The sequence below is a fragment of the Musa acuminata genome, chromosome BXJ2-4 (genome assembly GCF_036884655.1).
Source record: "Musa acuminata AAA Group cultivar baxijiao chromosome BXJ2-4, Cavendish_Baxijiao_AAA, whole genome shotgun sequence".
Lineage (NCBI taxonomy): Eukaryota > Viridiplantae > Streptophyta > Magnoliopsida > Zingiberales > Musaceae > Musa > Musa acuminata.
In genome coordinates, this window is record NC_088341.1 from 46967165 (window position 1) to 46989639 (window position 22475).

Below are 22475 nucleotides of genomic sequence, written 5' to 3' on the forward strand. Positions count from 1 at the left end.
ACCTGAGATCAAGGTGTACATTACCAGAAGTAATCCAACCAAGTCTGCACCATCTCTTTACCTCTTTCTGATCCTGAGAAGAGAGTGACAGTCCATAGCTAACAAATTCTTGTCTGAGAATTCAGGCAGAAGCCATCCTCAAAGCCAATATATATATATATATATATATATATATATATATATATATATAAATATATAATGAACTGCATACTACTAATCTTACACAAAACATCAAGATCGGCATCGCGATCCTAGCCATTGCAGTAAGTCCAAATACAAAGGGCGCAAAGCTCATCATATAATGCTTTGTTGACCTACCAAGTTTACAAGCATATCTGGGAGGAACCATCAAACAACTTCCTCACCACATACATTCTGCAAAATAAGTATTGCTCAAAACAAACATGCAAGATCCTGCATCAATTGTAAGAAGTATCTGTTGGACAAGAATTGTGCAGCCCTCAGATGATGGTTAGTACTTAACCAATCGTTTTTGCTCAGCTACACCAAAAGGGTAGAGATACATGGAACTACAATAGAAGCCATTTATCTTTCCATTGGTGGGCAATTGCCACTCGGTGATACCACTATTCAGACTCATGATTGAAGGGAAAATTTTCTACTAATTTTAAAAACAACAAACCAACTTGATCCCTCATGATTAGCATGAAGACTGTTAATTACAGTATTCTCAGGAAACACAAGCAAACAGAATGGGTGCTCCCACCCATTAGGTATTATCTTGGCACGTACATCTTATGACCTTGATTTCGACCAATCTATTGAATCCTGACAATTTTTAAGCTGCAATTACCATGTCTCAGCCGAAAAACACCATGTAGCATCTAAGATACATAGAGATAATGGTTAACAGTATATCAAAAGTGAAAAACTATTAAAAGAGAATACAACCATCAGAAACCCTTTGAAAGCATCAAGCAAAAGAAGCATTTACAGATATGAAACAGGCCCATAAGAATGAGAGTGAAAAATTGTGTTCCATCTTCCTATCAGAATGATGAGAATCTCATGATATAGCAGAACTATTTCCTGACAGTGCAAATTAGATTTACAAACATCATTTGACAGGGAAGAAGATCCATTCATAACTTTGTGATGCCACAGATTGCTAAGCAAACTCTAAAAAAGGGTTGCTCGGTGCATGAGTCTCCCGCCAATGCGGGATCTGGAAATGGACAATATACACGGTCATACCTCTACAAGTAGAGAGGTTGTTTCCGTGACTGATGTTCTGATCAGCCAGGTTGCAAATGAGCAGCCGTACAGTGAAGACAAGGCACCCTCAAGTTCTATGTCAAACAAAAAGATGGATACCTAGGAAAAGGTGAAGAATGAATAAATTCACGTGAAGCACCAGAATTTGTCATTTTTTTCGGATAGGGAGACTTGAGGATGCATAACAAATAGAGCAAAGGTTTATATCTTCCCCTTGTGCTTCTAATTATCTCCATTTCCCGATCAAACATTCACAGCGGTTCATAATTGATTCTTTTGCTTTGAGCAGCACAAGAGGTTGCTGGTTCACTTAAATCTTTGGAAAATCTGCAGAAGAATATTTCAGCAGCTATGTTTCTGAAGTCTCTGCAATGGTGGACAGTCCATCGGTCTCGATAAAAGCAGGATCCAGAAACTTGGCCACGAATGCCCACATCCTGTATACATCCTCAAAGTTTGTGAGGAACCCAAGCGAAGCAGTAACGACCTCCACCCTAGCCACAGTGTTCTTACTATTTTTCTTACTGTCATGGTGACCATTTGCAGAATGATGGGTATCAGTTAAAACTTCTCCATGTAAATGTTTTTGATTGTCCATGACCCTTACATGACTAAGGAAGCCAATGCCCAAGGAAATTCCATTTTTCTCACCCAGCTTTTGAACAATCTCTGGTTTGATCACTGCTCCGCTAGAATCCTTCACATTGAATGCCACAGCTGCACCCCTTTCATACTTGATCTTAGGGCCATAGATCTGGACAAGAGGCAAACTGTTATCCCCAGCCGAATCTCGTAATTGCAGCTGCAGTAATGATGTCACAAGCCAGTTTATCAGATACCGTAATCTCAGAGTTGTTTTATTGAGACCCATCATGTTCACATGATCAAGATGTCTGCATACTATTTCAGGCTCTAATCTGCCCCACTCTTCAGCATCATCGTCGTAACCATCACGAATGGCATCAACATCATCGTCATCATCATCATCATCGACTAGTGCATGCCCAGACACTTCGCCAGCATCAGAACTACGATAAGATACTTCTGTAGTTTTGTTGTCCTCCACGATGAAGGATACCCTTTGGTCCATGCTCAAGACTCGGTCATTCTCTTGCACACCCAAGAGCTTACCACCTGCAAATCTGTTGTTATTTCCTTCCCTCCTCCCTAACAGCCGAAACTCACCTTCTGTTTCCCTTCTTATGGCACTCTCTTTCACCTCCATATGGTTTTCAGGGAAAATTTCAGAAGTTAAGCCATTCTCATGACCAGTGTGCTGTCCAAAAACAGAACTCGAGCTAACAATTTTGCTCCCATTGGTAGAACAGAACTTCACAGCACGTTTTCCTGATGCTTCTTTCAGTTTGTGTTCTTCCTCAATCTCACTGACATGCTGGAAGCGTGCATATTTTGGGCCATTTTCTGAAGGTCCTTCTCCTGGGTCTTCCTTTACACGGTCCAGTTCTTGCGAGACTGATAGAACAGCTGCATCAAAGGATAGCACGTGATCATCAAAAATAGGGCTCTTTGACATCCTGGATGCAAGTTTTGGTGATGCCTTCTTATGAGTCTTCCTTCCGGTAAACCATGAAGGTGGTGCTGGAGACCCTGGCTTACCCTTGTTCAACTGCCCTGAGTGGTCTGATCCAAATGGGCTCTGACCCAAATCAATCCAGAAGGAGTTGTCGGACGATTCATCCTCACTAAAAACAGGGCTCTTCATGACCTCCCCGACCGAAATGCTCTCTGTCTCCTCAAAGATAGTACTGGCCCCATCACGGTCAGAGCTGTTGTCCTGATCCATCTCGCTCTCAAACACATCTCTCACCTGAGATGATGTGAATGCACCTGAAAAAACAGGCAACTGTGATCCTCTGTGAGTATCAGGCATGAAAGATTCATCATTCCCATTGATCGTTTCATCTTCAGTTCCATCCAACATATCCAGGCCATCCACGGAGTCACTCAAATATTGAGGAAACACAGGAACAATCCTCACCATTCCCGATCCAGTGCCACCATTCTGGTTCTGCAAGCATCCCATCACGGATTTCTTGATTAGTAGGCATCCAAAACCTGTCGGATCCAACCCAAACACCCGGTAGAAAGACGTGATGATGAAATCCGGCCGGAAGAGTGACAGGCCAAGAGAATCCATGTCCTTTGGGCCCAGCGAACCAGCATCAAGCAACACATGCCAATGATTCTGTTGAGCCAAAGCCATCCACTGGTACGAATACTTTGCTCCGGTCACTCTCGACTGGACTGGGAACACAAAGAGCCCAACGGCTGAGTCTTTCTTCTTCCTCCGCTTGCTAGAGATCTGCTTCCTCAGCTCTGTTGAGCAGAGCTTGAGCGTGGGCCACTTGAACCATGCGCTATGGACCTTGGCTCCCTTCTCCCGCGCACTCTGGGCCATCCAATTCACAGACTGGCTCTCATGATCAAACATCGTCAACAGCTTCTTGTTCGTATGAAATGGGTAAGTCTCGGCGAGCAATTTAAAAGCAGAACCTCTACTGAAAGTAAAAACTAGGCCATACTCATTCTCGGGAATGTTCAGGTAGTCCATTATCCGGGCCTTAATGTCGTGCTCGGCAGTGCCTTTCTCAGCGCCGCCGTACAAAGCATGGTTGCTCAAGTTAGCAGTGATCTCGGAGAGGCTAAAAGCCGAAGACTCCCAGTTCTGGAAGCTCTGAAGGTAGGAGAACAAGCCAAAGCCGCAGTAATCTAGGCATACCTTGGCGCCGGTTTCCGAGAGGTGACAATACTCGTCCAATCTCAGCCTGTCGATCCTGTTCGAAGAATGGTACTTCGGGTACATGGTGACGAACTTAGACAAGGCCTCTTCGAGGGCGGGGATGGAATCGGCAGAGTGGAAGGTGCGCTCGGCAGCGAGGGCTGTGGCCTGGAGAAACTCCCGCTGGGCGTTGAGGCGGGCAAGCGATCTGGACCGGCTGACGGAGACCTCATCGGGGTTGCCGAAGGCCTCGGGGTCCATGTCTTGGGTCTTGACGAGGGAACCATCCTCGGAGGCCTCCTCCAGGGCCTCCCGGAGCTTGTTCTCCTGCAGCTGCCGGAGCATCGAGGGCCGCCGCCTGGCCCCCTCCTCCGACGAACCCTTGCCGGAGCCACCGTCCCGCCATCGGTTCTTCTTGTCGAGGATGAGAGCGGCGCAGTGGGAGATGGGCTTCCATAGAGAGAGATGCATGTATACTGTTCATCCAAGCCCTCCAAGCCAAGAACCCTAGGAGGCCATCAGACCATCAGGTTCAGATCAAAACCCTAACTTGAGGAAAGGACAAAGAGGGTAAAAATCTGAGCTTTCTTCCAAAAAATAAAACCAAACTTCAAGGTTTTCAAGATGAAATTTTGAGGGCGAAAAGAGGGGAAGGAAAGAACCCTCGGTGAGGATTCAGCAGACTTCCACTTTTCGTGACGGTAACAAGTCAATAAAAAGGGGAACATTCAAACCCTAATCTCCGGGATTCCCATCGAGAACACCCAAAGATGCCGACTCTGAGAAGGCTCCAACCTCACTTATCGACGAGAAAACAATAGAGGAGATGAGCAAAGAAGTGGAGGAAAGAAAGGGGGTGAGGTAGCTACAGAACGGAGGAAGAGAAAGAAGAGGATTCCTCAGCACAAACCCCTTTTCCTTTTCCCACACCAGATCAGCGCAGGTCAAAGTGGCAACCCCCACAAAGTTGAACTCAGACCAAAGCAAGGACTTTGGAGGAAGAAAAGAAAATGGAACAGAGATCCAGCAAGTGTTCAACAATTCAAGCGGAGAACACCACCCAAAACAGATCAGAGATGGGAGGGCCGCCTAAAAGAACAGATCTTTCCCTTCCCACAGACAGCCACCGATCCTCTACTCCGCCTCAGGGATGACCTCTGCTTCTCTCACCTCACCTCTCTCTCTCTCTCTCTCTCTCTCTTCCCTTGCTCGCTTCTCTCCACCAACTCCCTTCCCTGCAGCACAATTAAAGACGGGCCATCTTTCCCATCATCTCCATTACTCCGGTGGTCAATCCATCCAAACATGCATTAATTATCTGCCCCTCTCTGCCCGTTATAGCCACCTGCACAAAGACTACCCCACCTTTTGCTCCTCAGCTCTCAGTAAAAATAAAAAAAAATTCAAGTAAAAAATAAAAGAAAACAACTTTATGCTGCTCATCACAAATAAGATGATCATTGACTTCTCATCGAGCAACCCCCATTAAAGAATGTGAGGTGGGCCTCCTGCCAACTGTTGTGGTCTTGGCGTAAAGTCAATCGCTCTACCTCCCTCGCATCAAGCTCAGCTCAGATGCTGCTGCCCCCATGCATTGCCGATTTGTCGCAACACTCGCTGCATTTTTCCCCTCTCGATTCATCCTGCTCTTCGATTAGGAGCAAACTATACCTAAATCTCTTGAATGAAGCAGCTAATTGGCGGCTGTGGTCTGTCGACAGCCATGAGATATGATGAGCAGAGACCACATGAAGATTGAGGTTAATCTTTAATGATTGATCGAATGAATGATTAATCGCCCATGAGAGAAAAAGAAAAAAAAAAACCTTCATTTTATGTCTTATAATTAATCTTTCCTTACTAGTAAATTTCAATATAAGAACATCCTTATCCAAGGATTGATCGAGAAACACATACATTATATACTACTACTACTACATATTTGTGTCTTTTAGCTACAGGCTTGTGCTCCAATGTCAAATGCTCTCAAAAGCAAAAGTCAAACATGATCAAAGTGACAGTTCCATTGAGATTTTTTTTTGGCATAAGATCACATATTCTAATCAATCAGAAGGTTAAATTGGACCACGAACCATATATGATCATTTCAGTCATTATCATTATATCAAATCAGTCTCATCTTTTAAAGAAAAAAAATGCTACCTTATGTAATATGTATATATACCCACACATATATATTTATATAAGACTATTCTTATACCGAAACTTATGGAATCAGACCAAGAGCCGTATAGGAAGCCATCACATCAGGGAAAAAAGTCACATGGAAGTCAGCTCGTGGCTTGAATACGTTGAGATCGGAGAAGATTTTTCTGTAGGTCAGCGCAGGTTGCGTGCAGCTACTCCATCTTATTGATGCACTCAAAGCACAAGACTTGGTAACCTCGTGGGAGAAGGTTGACTGGAATCTAATCTCTCCTGTGCTCCCAAATTGATTAGTCTTTTTTTCTCCTCAAGAAAAAAGAAACCCCAAGCAAGAGAGATAGATCCACTTGGACTTTTTATTATAGACTTGCCAATGAGTCATCGTTCACTTTACAGCACAAACCTTGCACTTAAATGGTCGTATCAGCCGAGTGTGATTTAAAGTGGAAAAGTGTCAGCAGAGTTAAACGTACTTGATTATTTTAATCTCATGGCATATTTCACTTTTTATCATTGTACATATTAACATGTAAAAATGTCAACATATACATTCATATTTACTGCAAGATAATATATTTTCATTCTGGTTGTCTTTTGACTTTTTTGGCAGCTAATTCATATTTAGGGTTTTGTGTTTTTTACCCTCAACATCGTTGTCTGCCATCCTTAAAAGCTCCTCCTTTTGCCTTGTGGACTCTTCATCTTTACGAATGGCTCCCGCAAATCTGAAAGCACAGTGAATCCTGCAGCGTGAGAAGCATCCACTGATGTTTATGCCAAGTTTCATCGATGGGTGATGATGAACCAACTCAACTCGTGCGATCGGAAGAGTTTCTTAAAGGAGTGTGATCAGGTGAGATCCTAAACAGCGCGAGATTCCTTCTTCTTCTTCATCGATGCATGCACGGTGAGGTGTGTGCAGAGTGCGGCAAATTAGCCTGTCGAGGCTTAAACTATAAGGAACAAGTACCCACTTGCCACTGCCCACGTAACAACCCCACCACCATGAGATTATTGAATGTCTTCGGTGGTGGACTGGGGGAGTCTCTCGGCGAGAGCATGTCCATGGAACAGGCTCCACCTCGGGGGACTTCCTCCTGTGGCTGCTAACTCACGCTTCCCCTTCCCTTCTCGTTTGTTGTCATGCGTTTGCTCTCGTAGCTGATGTCTCTCTGCGCCCTTCTCTTCCACTGCCTCGTTCCCTAAGCGAACGGTGGCGTGAGCGTATGGTCTGAAGCGTCCAAGGAAGAAGAAGCGGAGTTCTATGTTACTGTTCTCTCTATCCTCCCGAGATGGCTGTCTTCCTTAGGGACCAAAACACCTCTTCCATTGATTTCGAGACTGCTAAGAAACTTTGGCCCACTCGGTTGGGAGTATCATCCACCCCCTCATGTTTAGTGGAGGGTGCTTTATGAATCAATCAAGGGGTGTCATCTTTCTCTGAAGTGGAGCTGAGACCCCAGCTCGAGTGCAACTGGTCTGTGGTCCCTTTCTCCCTCATGTTTCTCTGTCCCTTTTTCCCATGATGGCCAATACCAGGTTTATATGAAGGTGGAGCTCAAATCACATCCGCAAAGTTCACGGTCTGTGAGTCAATTGCTTGGCCACTCTTGCGGTAGTGGGTGCCTTTGGATTTGAACTCAAAAACTGAGAAGCCAGGAGTAGGTTTGGTTTGGTTTCTTTTTGCCTGCTGCACAAGGCAGAAGCCAGTCCAAACCTCCGAGGTGATGGTGTTTTAGCGGTTTGTGCTCACTAGCAGTCTGAAACATCAGCACATCTTATTTAATGGAGAAACCTCAAACACGTAGATGCTGCTATTAAAATCCATGTTTAAGAGAGAGAGATAAAATGTTGCTTCTCGTGATACAATTGCTGGACTGCTGCATGCTTGGCTTAAAAGATGTCATGATGCATTCTGAGTTGTAAGATATTATTTCCATCGAAGTTTCCATTGTCATGCTTATTCCTCTCTGGATTGCATTCCATCGAATCGCATCACTGGGAACTGCATAAATCAAAAAAGAGCACTCGGTACCCTTTCGGGTGTAACTGGGTCTGATGAATTCATAACCACATATAAAACGTGTCTAGTGGCCAAAGGAGTTCATCAATGATATAGTGTTGACTTCGTTGAGACATTCAATCATATTATTAAACCCACAACAATCTGACTTATTCTCAGTTTGGTCATCTCAAAATGTTGACATTTACGTCAACTCGACGTTAACAATGCTTTTCTACATGGGACCCTAACTGACGATGTCTTCATGCAGCAACCTCCTGGCTTCATCCACCCTCAATATCCAAAACATGTTTGTAAACTACAAAAAGCCATTTATGGACTTGGTCAGGCTCCAAGAGCTTGGTACACTGAACTTGGCTCGTTTTTGGCATCAATTGGCTTTACCAACTTTAAGCCTGATATCTCCTTATTTCTTCGTCACCAAAATAGCAATATATTATATCTTCTAATATATGTGGATAATATTATTATCACAGGCAATAACCCTATGGAAATCAAGGCATTCCTCAAGCATTTAGCAGATCGATTCTCCCTTAAAGATTTAGGAATCTTTAGCTATTTTTTGAGAGTGGAGGCAACATACACATTTTCCGGGCTCTTCCTATCACAACGAAAGTATATTCAAGATCTATTATCTAAAATGAACATGCAAGATGTAAAGACAGTTACAATATCTCTGTCTACTAGCAAGTCGCTCAAACTATGTGATGAAAGCCCTGCTAACCCAACTCAATACCAGTCCTTGGCTCCTTACAGTACTTATCTCTCACCTGTCCAGATATCTTATTTACGGTTAATAAATTATCTCAATTAATGCATCGACCATCTACTATGCATTGGTCTGCAGTCAAACGTATATTGCGATATCTTCACGGGACTATCAATCATGGTCTCTTTTTTCGTAAACACTCCCTCTTTCATCTCCATGCCTTTGCTAATGCTGATTAGGTAGGGAATTTTGATGACAGAACATCCACATCGGGATGTATTTTCTTCCTTAGATCTAATCCAATCAGTTGGAGTTCCAAGAAGCAAATGACAATTGCACGTTCTACAACTGAAGCTGAATACTATGTCATTGACACCGCTGCTGCAGAACTCAATTGGGTCATCAATCTCCTCAAGGAACTTGGCATCAACTTCAACTCTACTCCTACAATATATTATGATAATGTCAGAGCCACTTATCTATGCACCAGACATCCCTTGTCCTCAAGATCGACGTCTTTGACAGGGGAGCATGATAACGGTCAAGATCTCATGTCATAACAACCTCAACTACAACAATATCTCAACTACTTGAAAAGATATCATAAATCTGTTGAAAAAAATTCTTCCTTCTAAACATGTATAAATATGGAGTATTGTGTATTGTTTCAATTAATATGGAGATTGCTTGATTTTGATCCTAACATTATGGTTCATAAGCTGCGAGGTTGTCATCATGGGCCCATGGATTAATGACTACCAACAATCAGGAGTTCACCTGGTCGAACAATAAAGGCTGCAACATATGAACACTACGACAGCATTCATGTGTTCTCGTGTTCTTCTGTCTACAGTAATAGAGGTCGAGGAAGAAGGATACACCACCAAGGTGATCGGACAACCCAAGAATCTACCGACAGAAAATACTGGCCGAGTAGATCGTAGAAGCCAGCATGTCCTTAATGTCAAAATGAGAGCAGAGATATCTTGCAGGACTTAAGATGACAGACTGAACGAAACTTGGAAGAAGAGAGATACCTTTGCGTGTTGGTGTCCATATAGCAGCCATAGCAGGCTTCTGATTACAGAGCTTTAATTGTTTCTGATTCTGCTAGTTTCCATATGTTGCATCGCAGTAAAGATTGTTACGGTCGTAGAAAGGAACTTTCTGCAGCAAGTCTTCCATTACGACGAAAGCTTCCCTCGTTGAAACAAGAAGAAGGAATTCACACGATCTTTAGATCCTGTTAAAGCATATGACTTGAGGTGGCAGGAAGAAGACTCAGGAATGGTCACCATGGTTAGCTCAAGCTCATCCGTCTCAAGAAGCCCAAAACTCTTCTGCAGGCCAACTATTATTGAGTTCGCAGGCTTACTTTTGCTGCATCTTTATCCCAATAAAAAGTATGAAAAGGTTGACAAAGACTAGGCAATAAAAAACATCTGCAAAAGAGATCTCCACTCACTGATCATTGTATCTTCAACAGGGCATCTACTTGCACTCCACAAGTCCGCAAAGAATCCACAAGTAGGACGACAAATCCAGTCTCCATCTTACGAGTTCCGAATGCGATGTCCAATTCTCGCATGTGTGATGCCATGCAAACCCAATTCACGTCATAAGAGAACAGTAGCACTCTGTTTCCGCCCCCGGAGAAGCGGAACTGTGGATTAAGATAAGGTCCGCACGCGGTAACCGTATCCCGCTGTGTCCCGCCCCCCGTTTTCCTCGTCTCGGGCCCCAATCGAACGCGAATCCGACGGCTCAGATTACGGCTATCTCCTTCGGACCTGATTATAAAAATTCAAAGATAGAAAACACACCCATCTTTTCTTACCCTCGACCGTACCTGTTTACACGTCACCTCATGACATGCTTCATATCTCTGAGGTTCTTTTCTGGGGGTAACTGACGAAGTATCGTTAGTCTACATTTTTAAAGATACTTCCTTTGGTTATCCTTATCCGATCTCCTCTCGCTTTCGGGTTTTGCTTGCATGAGACTCGGCTTCGCCTAGAAGAGGGGCTGCAGAAGATCGAAACTTGGTGGTGAGAAGAGAAGGAATTGAAAGATTGAGATGCTCGGATCGGTCGCTCTACGATCTCCGCCGCTCCAGATCAGGCCGGGTTACGTGTGGGAAGCCGCCGCGGCCGACCTCTCGTCGTCGAGGCTGGCGCCGAGGTCGATCGTCGTCTGCGACGCGCAGCGGAGCCACGGGTCCATCCCCAAGCTCAAGCCTTTCAGCAGGAGCCGCTTCGAACGCTGGTTAAAGGATCCGCCTTTCTTGCAGCAGATCGAGAACGAGATCTCCGGTATGTGATGGTTCGATCTTTGATTTCTGTGGCTTGTTTCTCTTTGATAATATGGATCATGAACTTGGCTAAGGAAAGATTTTTCTTGGTCGTAAAGATGATGGTGTCATTTTTGATAGATGGTGTTTAGGCATAGATAGCCCTTTTGCTAGTGCTAATTGTCGTGTAAAAGATTGTAGATTATGGGGATTGAGATGAGAGTTTCGATAGAAGGTCTGATGTCAACGTACAACGAGCTAAGCTACAGGACAAAGATTTGGTAAATGGTGTCTATTGATCACTGACTCGAGCCAAAAAGATATTGATTAGCTAAGAGACATGGTTGTAGGCCTGGCCTTATATTTGCATCAATTCGTGCCATTGAACTGCATCTGCTTGTATGCATTTTGTTGGTAAAGTCGGAAATTCCAACTTCTTTTTCATGTATAATTAGCTTTATTGTAATATATTATCTTTGAGGAATCCATATGTAGCATAAAATTGAAGTTGTTCTTCACTGATTGTATACCAAAAGCTCAGGAGATGCAATAAGAGCGTGTACTGCTGGCTGATTTTTGTCATATAAACCCATATTACTCTCTGATCTTTACCAGAATGGGCCTGTTGATATCCTTTTTCTTCTTCTTGGCACTAGCCACCTTTTCTTCATCTTCTGATTCTGCATCTATTTTTGTGATGTGTTGGCTATATTTGGTTGAGTTCATCCATGTGCTCTATCTCAATATGATAAAAAAAATACCATCTCTCAGAGGTTCTTTACCCTTTCCTCTTCCCATCATTGTACTATTTAGAAGTATCAAAATGGTTGATGGAAATTCCATAATACTTCTATTTAGAAGTATTTACTGGCCTCTCCAGTAAATATGCTTAGCTAAATATGAAATAAAAGTGATATTTATTTGTGTGTTTTCTCATACGCATCTTCTGAGCATGTATTCTATTTTAATCAATACCATTTAAAATCGTTATCATGCATGCATGATACATTAGATGTGTTTCTAGATTTGCAAACCATCCTATTTTACAATAGTTCTGAGTCTGTCATCTTTGCAAACCATAAGCTGGGGTGCTACATATTCTTTGCTCATGCATTTCATCGATAAATAAAAAAGGAACGACCGATTCAGTCTCATTTAAGCTTTAGGCCTTTGGTAGTCCTCCATTATGTGTATTTCTTTGAAATATATATTACCTGACATCATTTTTTTACTCAACTTCCGTTTCTATTTCTTCATTCTTTGGTGAAAGGGATGTTTCAGTTTTGTTTGATTTGACTTGGAAGGTGCATCCATCTTTTGGCATACTAATATCTGTCGCTTTTTTAATTTTTCCAGATTACTGCACAACACTTGAAGGTGATGATTGCTATAGCTGTTGGAGGGCCTATTTTGAGCTGAAGGATCTTGAAGTATGTGTTCTTGGATTAGAATTGTCCATCGTTAGCATGCTACGCTCTGTTACATCTCCTCACTCGTTCTTTTCTTTGGTTTATTGCAGCAACAATGGCCAAAAGAAGATGTGGAGAAGCTGGTGAGGCAGGTTGGTGGAATCAAGATGCTGATTGACTGTTTGCATGGCATCACAGCAATGCTAAAGAAGAAAGAAAAAGAAACCGAACCACCGAAACCTGTGACCTCATGCCCTCAAAGAGAGAGACCTGTGATCTCATGCCCTCAAAGAGAGAGACCTTTTCCTGTTCCCGACGGATTGCCTCCGACCGAGGAAGAGCTTGAAGAAGCCGAAAGGGCCAGAATGCCGGATTCTCCTTTTACCAGACTACTCAGAAGCAAAGGGAAGTTCCCTGCTTGGTACACACCACCCCCAGACCATGAGACTGATTGAATTGTTTGTGGTACTGGTAGATGAACTATAGCATATGTACATATCAGACAAGCTAATGTAGTGGCATATATGAAGTTGTTGAACATCTTGGACTGTGGTTTCATCATCATTCCATATGTGTTATGTAGTCGAACAGCTACAGACCTTTGTTTCACTTAACTGGGCATAGATTTGGATTGCATCTGATATATGCAAGTTGTTCAAAATCACTGCAAAAGGTTTCTGTTTGCATCTTTTTCCTGTCTTTATGTTTCATGCAGTAGCTGCTGAAGTGACAATAGGTAGGGTTTCTTCACACCTCATGAACTAGAAAGCCTGAATCATTATCATTTAAAGGTATTCGTCTCAATAAACTGCCCTCCTTATCCTGTTTAAATGGATGGAGGAAATGTGAAAATTGATGATGGATCAATTGTTCATGCATTTATCTCATCATGCTTGTTTTTTCAAGCAGTTCTTGACAGCATAAAGCATGCAATTTTGTCTCATCAAGCTTTATCTTGAACCCTACTTAATTGCCAGGTATCAAGTTCTGTACCAATTCGACTCAAAAAGACATATCCACCTTCTCATTTCTTGAGCCTAAATGGCCCATGAGATAGAGAGAGAGAGAGAGAGAGAGAGAGAGAGAGAGACACTAATTCTTTTCTGTATTATAGATCAAGCAAAAAAGAAGCAATTATGACTTGAATTTCTACATATAATTCAAATTACAATTAGGGATTCTTTTTTTTAGTTTTCAGATATATTATTATTTATAAATCATAGAACCTTGGAATTTTATGATTAGAGAGAGAGAGACTAATTCTTTTCTGTATTATAGATCAAGCAAAAAAGAAGCAATTATGACTTGAATTTCTACATATTATTCAAATTAGAAATAGGGATTCTTTTTTTAGTTTTCAGATATATAATTTTAAAATCATAAAATTATCCAAGAACTCCTATTTTTAAGATTCAGTATATTTACCAATATGCCCCTGACAAAACCCGGATTCGTGCCATCAAAGCGGCGGCGTAGGGTTTTCTTCTTGCGGTTCGGTGAGGCTCGCAAATTCCTAACTCGAAACCCTCCTCGTGGCCAAATCAAACCTCAGGCCCCAAATTGGGATCCTGATAGAGTCGCTATCCCTGTCTCATCACCGCGCGGCGACGCTGCACCGTCGCCGGTAAGCGGGGCCGGCGGCGGAACCATCGGCCCGTGGAAGAGCGCAGATGGCGTTCTCCTTCCATACTCCACCACCCCAACTACAGCAGCCGCAGCCTTCGCCGTTCCAGACCCCGCAACAACCGTCGTCGCTCTTCCAAACGCCTCAACCTCCGCAGCAGAACTCGCTGTTTTCGTCGGTCGGGCAGCAGCAGTCGCCGTTCCAGTTGCAGCCGCAGCAGCATATTCAGTTTCAGCAACCGCAGCAGGCGGCGGCTGCTGCGCCGCAGCAGCAGTTGTTGCTTTATACGAAGGATAGGGCGCCGGCAGGGTATAATACCAAGTGGGACGATCTGCACCCTGACTCGCAGAAGCTTCTTCTGCAGATCGAGTATGTGTTTTTTGACTCCTCTTTTTTTGGTCGTCTTTTTTTTGGTTAGGGTTTCGATGAAGGATTTAGTGCGATTCAGCCACAAAAAATGATGTTTTATATTATGATTTATTGATTTGGTATATGCGTATTTCTACAATGTTGGTTCCTTTTTTGTTATTTGTTATCCTTTTCCTATCTATATTTACTTAGTCTGAGAGAGAATATGGATGACTATCGTCGATTTCTTTGCCTCCTTCTATGGTATACTAATTCATTTTAGATTATTTTTTCAATCATGTGATATAGTTATAACTGGCTATTCATTCTTTCCTAATGCTAGTGGAGGTTCGACGTCTATAGATCGGTTGTTCTTCCATTTTATTTCTTACGAGATACTGACATGTGAAAAGCCATTCTTCAGGGTGCGGATTCTCGAGTACAAGGATGAGAGCCAGAGGTTGGATCAGTGCAGCCGACTCTATGATTCATCAATATCAGGTGACAGTTTTGAGCTCACTGCCAGTAGAATCATTCAGGTTTAGTTCTTCTCTATCCTGTTTTAACATATCTTTGCAGCTCTTAGACATTTTATATTTTAAATGCATCTGTACCCCATTTTTATTCTCCTGCATTATCTTACTCTTTATATTTATCAAAAAGTGTATTTTCCATAACTTTAATCATTATTCTCTGTCCATCATTAGCTTGGCCAGTAGTAGGTGGGTTGATGTGATACATCTTTGTTGGAAGTGTTATGTATACGCTAGATGTTTCATAAGTATGTTTAGTGATGGTATGACACCATTATTTAGTGATTGCCATGTCAAGGCATGTTGGTGATAAGAAATGACAACAAAGATACATATTGCATTAACTACATTGATTGGCGGCAGCCAATTATTGATGCTGCTCTTGTATATTTTATACCAAAAGCAATTTTTTTTAACATAACAAGTGAATATAATATCAATTGATCTGTTTGTTTCTTAACCTATTCAGTCTGAACTTTCGCTAAGCAATGTTTGGAAAACCTTCCCAGGATTCATTTTCATTCTCAATTTTTTCATTTGGTTGATGAGGTGAGCGTGGAGACAAAAGAGTTTTTTTTGTCTTATGTCTTCTCATAAAATGACTATTGCTTTTGACCCACTCTATTCTACCAGTCTTACAATTTTTGTTGAAGTACTTAATGAAGCTTCCTTTAATATAGTAGTTTCTTTCTGGATGAGACTTACTAATGGCTCCACAAGTTAAAGTCTAAACCATAGTTTTTTATTTTTAAGTCTAGACCATAAGTTGATATCACGATAAAACAAGGTCTCTTTTGTAGACATACAACCAATTGATGATTAAAATGATTACATATGTTCAGCTGCTTTTCCCTTTTTAAACATCTTATTTGCAAGTACTTTTTGTTCCAAATCTTCACTTTTTTTTTACAAAGTGAATTTACTGTTCTTATGAGTGATTAATATGATACATCTCCTTTTTGTTGAATTTTGTTTGTTCACAAGAATTAGTATGCTTATTTGTGAAATCTATATCATCTACATGAGTTGATGATGTACACAACTGCTGTTGCATTTTTTGACATCTTATGAAATTGTAGTTTACTAAAGCAGTTCAGTAGATCATTATGGGATTATTGTAAACTATCATTTGTATACTGTAAATGAGGAAAAAAATTGCTTCAAGGAAAATCATTCAATACAGCCATTTGCCAAAAGTGAATAAAAATTAAAAAAACTTGTGTATCACAAGATTCTGTGGGAGCACAATGTTCGGTTGATCCAAAGCTCTATTACAGTTTCTTTTGTATGCAAGAGGAAGGAGTAATTTCCAGGCTAGGGATTCATTTGGGTGGTCCATCAGTTCTAAAGCTAAGGAATAGGATTTGATTTCCTAACTTATATAGGGATATAAAGGTTAAATGTGGAGCTTGGCTTTGTGCCCCTGCTTTTTCTTCCTCTCCATAATTTTTCCATGTTTCTCTTTTTCTCCACTAATATTATTTTTATTTGATAAGGACCTGCCAGTACCAGAAATATACCTTTTTTTAACACCGATGCCAAACTGGATTTAATACGATATTTGTTGCTAATGATACATAATACTCGTCCCACATGCAAACCCATTTGAGTTTTGGTCTTGCAATGACTCACTTGAACAAGCTAGATACTTAACCAGACTCCAATTTTATTAAATGATTGGTCAGATACTATGGCATTGAATCTCAATTTCAGTCCATATAGTTGTCCAATACTGATTTAATATTTTTGTGCATTGAGGTCAACTTAAAAGGGGTGGTAGCAATTGTTCTCTTTTGTTTCATTTGTTGTTTCTTTTTTTTTTTTCCTTTTTCCTTTTTTCATGGGTTTTCTATGTTTGTTCAATTTGGGAACTCATGTTGTTGCTTTCGAGATTGATGATGCTGGGGCAAGCATGAAGAGGGAGTGCATGGATCTATTGTTTTACTTTCCTTACTCTTCATGAGTTATAGTTGAAACCAAGATTTTTAATTTCAAATGATACTGCCTGTATTGGGCAGTACGTACCGGCCCGCACGGATCGTCCACTATCTGGAGGTACCGTCGATTGGGGCTATTTCTGCCCTGTTACCATGCGAAATCAGTCGATAACGGTCGAAATCCCATTACGGGGCGGTATTAGTTAAGGGAGAAGGAAGAAGAGGGAGAAGAAAAAGAAGAACTTGGAGATCTGTCGTCGCTCTCCCTCGACAATCCCGATCTGTCGCCGGACGCCACAGATGAGATGTTGCCTCCTTATCTGAGACAATGAGGCCTCGGCGTTGTCGGTGACTTCTCCTCATCCACGCGGGGAGAGGAAGCCTCAGCAACTTCGCGGGAGAGGAAACGAGGCGACGTCGCCTCGACAACGTTGCCCTTTTTCATTTTTTTTTAACTTTTATTATTATTATAATAATATATATATATATATGTATCAGTTGTACGCCAGTGCTCGATATACTCATACCGTACCATACCTAGCTAAGCTTGATACTCTGGTATGATACGAAATTGCGAACCTTGGTTAAAACTGTGTTGATGTTAAATATTATAATATATTGTAGTTCCTTTTATCTAGATATGAAATCAAAGATTGGGTTTCTCAATACAAGTATACTGTTTTATTTAGGCACCATTCTGAAATGACCATTGTAAACAAATCTTGCATATGCTAAGCTGATGTTCTCTTGAGGATGAGAAAATTGTATGCAATTTGGACGTTTTACTGTCTCTTTATGCCACTTTGCTTATCCTTTTTGTGCATTAAAGGATGTCTAATGATTCTTGATTTGATCTGTAGGAACTTGGGGTAATCAGTACCGCGATGGAAAGAGAAAAAGTTTCAATCCAAGAATTAATGGCCTCTGTGAACAAAATGATGTGGGACACAGAGTTTGCTATTCGGTCATACATGATGCTGAGGCCAAAGTTTCATCGTCAGAATGTTCCAGCTATTACAAATGTTGCATCTGGAAGTCAGAATACAGGATCAGGAATCGCTTCTAACCCAACTAATCAACTAGCTACTGGCTCTGTAGCTCCAGTTTTTGATTTTTACAGTGGGCTTCCAAAAAGGCCATCTATTTTTATGGAGCATACAGTTGCTAGATTTGAGAAATATCTCACCGAGTGTTGCCAATGGATTGAAGAAGTAGAACAACTAGTCATGATGGATACTAGCAAAATGTCTTCGAGTTCTCTGGAAGCTTTACCGCAAGTCATATCAAATGTCCATGATTTTTTCATTCATGTGGCTGCCAAGGTTAGATGACAAATTTGTTCCTTATAGTGTTCAGGATGCCTCATCATTGTATCAAGGCTTGCATTTTTTAACTTTTATATAGCTTTGTACTACATGTCAGCCATATATGATATTCTTCTATATGACTACAGAGAAGAAAATCTTGTGTAGAATACTAGAATATATCAAGCTCTCATTACAGGATGATTGATGGTTCATATAATAGAAATGTATAAATATTATTGATTTCAGTATCTATAATTGGATGATTTGTCAGTACAGTGCTGGTGGCCACTAGCGTTCTCCTCTTTTTAATTACTTTAATTTTGGTATTAAAGTTGTCGATCATGTTGTGGAATGCAGGTAGAGAACCTTCACCAGTATGTTGAATCTATGAAGACAGCATATCTTGCTGATCAGCGTCGACGTGGTGATGGGAATGATCCATTTCTTGAGGCCAACAGAAGAGAAGCAGCGAAACAAGAAGCTGCTGCTAGAAGAGTTCACCCAACATTGCATTTACCAGCAATTTCTGCACAATCAACTACTCAAGTTTCTGGTGCCTTTGCTAGTTCAGCAATACCTGTGTCAAGCACTCTGCAGCCATCTGGAGCCCCTTCAGCCGCATCTTCTGGTGGTGGATTTTCATTGTTTAGCACTCCATCTTCAGCTCCTGCTGCCTCTTCCTCTTCCCTATTTTCAACTCCAACAGCTTCTGCTCCTTCAACCTTGTTTGGTTCTTCCGGCTTTTCACCTCAGTCAACACCATTTGGAACTCCCTCTGCATCTCTGTTTGGTTCCACTCAGACTCCATCCGGGTTTGCAACTAGCACTCCATTTGGATCCACCCCTGCTGCTGGTAGCTCTTCACTGTTCTCCACTCCCACACTGACTGCCACAGGTACGAGTTAAATATCGTCATTGAATATTTATTGTAACCTTATTATTTTAAAATATAAGATTCATTGTGCTCAATAAGTGTCTAATAGCAGCCAATTTAAATGGCTATCTTAGTTTGGTTTATTAATTAAGCTTTCTACACAACATTCCGTACAGATTTAGCATTCAATTTGTTTCCTGTTTCTTTCAGGAGTCGCACTAATATTTCTAAACCATATTATATTAATTTATTCTTGCATATGCCATGGGCAATCTGAAAATTTTAATTTGCCATTTGAGTGTGCGATGATCGACTTTAATTTTGTCACCTCGAACTTGTCTTACACCTGGTGCACGTCAAATCAGTGCCTCAATTATTCTACAGTTCATTTGTAAAATTTTTCATACACTCTTTCTTCTGTGTTTAACATGGCTATTTTTCATACCTTTAGGTGTTGCAATCGGTTCGGGTGCTAGCTTTGGTCCATCTGTGAGTACAATGTTGTCGATCAATAAATCTTGTAGTATTACGTGTGTGCTCACTGTAGCAATAGGATGCAATTGTATTTTGTTCCCCCTTTCTTTCTTTCTTTCTTTAATGTCTTATTTCCATCATCACTGTTTATTTGCAGAAATCATCCAGGCCAAAGACTCGCACCAGCAGGCGTTAGTCGTATGTATGCCATAACTCAAGCTGGTAATCCACAAACCTTTTGCTTAAGGGGTATTTGTTGTATGCCCTAAAACAGGCTGGTGATGTGGAACTCCTTGCAGATGTTTTGGACTAAGAATTTTAATTAGTAAATCAAGTGAGTCTTCTAATGCATAATCATTTTAGTCGGTGTACATTGTTATTTAGCTTTGTGCGGTTTCGGCTTGGAATGTGTATAATTGAAGCTTTGGTGGTGTTAGCTGTCTTGGTATCCTGTGACTGAGGAAGAATGTTGAGTATATTCTTATAAAATTGTTAAGACAATCAGATTAATTGGCTGAGGTTTGGCATTAAGACAATTAGATTGCAAGGAATTAGTCCACATCACATTTGAGCAGAGAACACAGGAAAGCACACAATGTGATTAGTCCCAAAGGGGCAGCTGTTTGTTTGTTGGTGATACATACACATCCAGCTGCATAATCCTGAAAGAGTGTTGAGATACATACTTTTTGACCAACCGATTATTAAGATTTGCTGGTGATATGGATCACATCTTCTGGTTCAGAAACAGAGATGTAAGCACTTACTTCATCCAAACAGACGTAAGCATATAGATCACATCTTCTGGTTCACAGATGTCGTCGATTACATCAATCCAAACATGATACGTAAGTATCCTCCAAGACCATCTGTCCGTGCTGATGAATTCTACGATATATCCGTGCCCTTTGGAATACGACCACCTCACCTCAGTCGCAGCAACTGCCAGATGGATCTGCATGCGTGACGATCCAAGGGTGCTTCAGGATCTTTTGAAGAGACAGCCTCTTGGATGAATCCTTCACCAGAAGCTACAACAAAATCCAAACCAAGTAAAGACGACGTCAGAAACCCCAAAGTCCCAACTTTTTTCTTCCTGCCAAAAGAAATCCGGAAAGCCCGACGACCAACACAGCTTACTTTGCAGATAAGATCCTTGGCTTCAACAGAAACAGCAGGACTGGAAGGAAACTTCAAGTCAACTTTCATTATCCTGGTTCAAAGATTCTACTCACTGTAATAATGTTTAGCAGAGAGCAGAGAGCACGAGGAAGAGTTACCGACGCCCCTACCTCCTGAATGTACCGTACTCGTCTTCGGCTTCAAACGGTGGGACCCCATACAGGAACTCATAGCAGAGAATGCCCAGAGTCCAATTGTCAACCGCATGGTCATGTTCCTTCTTCTCTACCATTTCTGGGGCAAGATAGTCGATGGTACCACACATGGTGTGCCTCTTTGCATTCGACTGCACCGCCCACCCAAAATCTGCAATTTTTAGTCGACCCTGCCAATTTTCATGACACAGCTATTGAGATCGATCTATCTATCGATCTTCTCTGTTTTCACTATCCCCATCTAAACAGAGTTCATAAGATGGAACCTAAAATTTGAACCAAATCATCACCCTGACCCTGACCACTCGATCGATAGTTTAGTGTTAGGCAAGAACAACTTTTGACCGGTTAAAACAAGGAGGAAGATGAAGAAGGACAAAAGACCAGATGCAATACGCCCAATTAGAGGAGGAGAAGTGTGCACACCTCAATATCCAGCAACAGGTTCTCCGGCTTGATGTCCCTGTGGATCACATGCTTCTCGTGGCAATACGCCAGCGCTCCCGCAAGGCTCGATACATACTACCAATCCGCAAAACCCTACTGTTATCCATGAATTCAAAACCCCACCTTTAATTGTTTCCCGCAATCAGAACATCACTCACCGTGGCGGCCCGCTTCTCGGAGAAGTGGTGGAGGCTCTTGAGGAGCTTGTAGAGCTCGCCCCGCGCCGCATACTCCAAGACCAAGAAGACGCGGGTCTCGTCGTGGAACCAGGCGAAGAGGCGGAGGACATTCGGGTGGTTCAAGCCGTGCTGGATCTCGATCTCCCGCCGGAGATGGGCGTGGGATCGGTACTTCTCCAGCTTCGCCTTGAAGATCACCTTCAGTGCCACGACGTATCCACTCTGACCACCGATTTCGACGCCAAGAAAAGCATCAGGGAGAGAAAGAAGGGATCTTTCGCAAGGAACGGGAGGATTAGAGGGTGGTGGCCAGGATCGAATCGAACCTGTTTCTCTCTCGCGAGGTAGACTTTGCCGAACTTTCCTTCGCCGATGAATTTCCCGATTTCGAAATCGGAGATGCTCCATTCTTCCTTGGCCGCCATCGGAGGACGCGATCGATGGGTTTGCGGATGAGCGCAGCGAGGGCTTCGGAATCGAGAGCGACAACAGGAGCGGGAGGTGTGCATTCAAATTGGGGATGATGAAGCGGATATCGGGCACCAATTGACCCGATTACCCGCTTGTTATCGATTATAATCCGACCCGATAATAAAGCTGTGTAACAAAGCCGCCCAAGTATTTGGCATATGGGATACGGCACTCGCTAAATGTGATATCCTCTTCTTGTACACGCCGGGGATATCTCCGCTCCATGGAATAAGCGATCCATCATTACCTCGACGCCCCACCTTCTCCCATGGCATAAAGATGTTGGAGAGATCGGTTCTCCTAGTCTCAGCCAGTTAGCGAGGCGATGGCTTCTCCGCTTCCCGTGCTCCGCCTTCCCCTGCCTACTCCTC

General features: G+C 42.2%; 4 protein-coding genes across 4 annotated transcripts; 2 read left to right on the top strand and 2 right to left on the bottom strand.

The window, feature by feature from the left end:
- Window positions 1-956: 956 nt before the first annotated feature.
- On the bottom strand, window positions 957-5266 carry LOC135611314 (uncharacterized). The gene is made up of 2 exons (XM_065106987.1): window positions 4639-5266; window positions 957-4483 (listed from the first exon to the last, which is right to left on the bottom strand). Exon 2 carries the CDS (start codon window positions 4445-4447, stop codon window positions 1586-1588), a length of 2862 nt encoding a protein of 953 aa, XP_064963059.1. The 5' UTR covers window positions 4448-4483; window positions 4639-5266; the 3' UTR covers window positions 957-1585.
- Window positions 5267-10854: 5588 nt separating this feature from the next.
- On the top strand, window positions 10855-13216 carry LOC135611315 (CCG-binding protein 1-like). The gene is made up of 3 exons (XM_065106989.1): window positions 10855-11186; window positions 12521-12594; window positions 12684-13216. The coding sequence occupies exons 1-3, from the start codon at window positions 10952-10954 to the stop codon at window positions 13026-13028; spliced, it is 654 nt and encodes a 217-aa protein (XP_064963061.1). The 5' UTR covers window positions 10855-10951; the 3' UTR covers window positions 13029-13216.
- An 825-nt stretch (window positions 13217-14041) lies between these two features.
- Window positions 14042-20106, top strand: LOC135611316 (nuclear pore complex protein NUP58-like). The gene is made up of 6 exons (XM_065106990.1): window positions 14042-14566; window positions 14970-15084; window positions 17876-18337; window positions 18680-19217; window positions 19648-19685; window positions 19828-20106. Exons 1-6 carry the CDS (start codon window positions 14244-14246, stop codon window positions 19864-19866), a joined length of 1515 nt encoding a protein of 504 aa, XP_064963062.1. The 5' UTR covers window positions 14042-14243; the 3' UTR covers window positions 19867-20106.
- Window positions 20107-20236: 130 nt separating this feature from the next.
- Window positions 20237-22434, bottom strand: LOC135611317 (serine/threonine-protein kinase Aurora-3-like). Its single transcript, XM_065106991.1, has 6 exons — window positions 21960-22434; window positions 21613-21855; window positions 21434-21529; window positions 20963-21177; window positions 20811-20883; window positions 20237-20701 (listed from the first exon to the last, which is right to left on the bottom strand). Exons 1-6 carry the CDS (start codon window positions 22140-22142, stop codon window positions 20600-20602), a joined length of 912 nt encoding a protein of 303 aa, XP_064963063.1. The 5' UTR covers window positions 22143-22434; the 3' UTR covers window positions 20237-20599.
- Between the last annotated feature and the right edge of the window lie 41 nt (window positions 22435-22475).

Excerpts from the sequence above, each read along its gene's own strand:
- LOC135611317 (XM_065106991.1), bottom strand. The coding sequence starts at position 22,142 with ATGCACACCTCCCGCTCCTGTTGTCGCTCTCGATTCCGAAGCCCTCGC. Across the intron at positions 21,178-21,433 it reads ACCTGTTGCTGGATATTGAG|GGTCGACTAAAAATTGCAGA; the intron begins GTGTGCACACTT and ends GAAAATTGGCAG. Across the intron at positions 20,702-20,810 it reads CCAAGGATCTTATCTGCAAA|CTTCTGGTGAAGGATTCATC; the intron begins GTAAGCTGTGTT and ends ATTTTGTTGTAG.
- LOC135611315 (XM_065106989.1), top strand. The coding sequence starts at position 10,952 with ATGCTCGGATCGGTCGCTCTACGATCTCCGCCGCTCCAGATCAGGCCG. Across the intron at positions 11,187-12,520 it reads GATCGAGAACGAGATCTCCG|ATTACTGCACAACACTTGAA; the intron begins GTATGTGATGGT and ends TAATTTTTCCAG. Across the intron at positions 12,595-12,683 it reads TTGAGCTGAAGGATCTTGAA|CAACAATGGCCAAAAGAAGA; the intron begins GTATGTGTTCTT and ends GGTTTATTGCAG.
- LOC135611314 (XM_065106987.1), bottom strand. The coding sequence starts at position 4,447 with ATGCATCTCTCTCTATGGAAGCCCATCTCCCACTGCGCCGCTCTCATC.
- LOC135611316 (XM_065106990.1), top strand. The coding sequence starts at position 14,244 with ATGGCGTTCTCCTTCCATACTCCACCACCCCAACTACAGCAGCCGCAG. Across the intron at positions 15,085-17,875 it reads CTGCCAGTAGAATCATTCAG|GAACTTGGGGTAATCAGTAC; the intron begins GTTTAGTTCTTC and ends TTTGATCTGTAG. Across the intron at positions 19,218-19,647 it reads TCCCACACTGACTGCCACAG|GTGTTGCAATCGGTTCGGGT; the intron begins GTACGAGTTAAA and ends TCATACCTTTAG.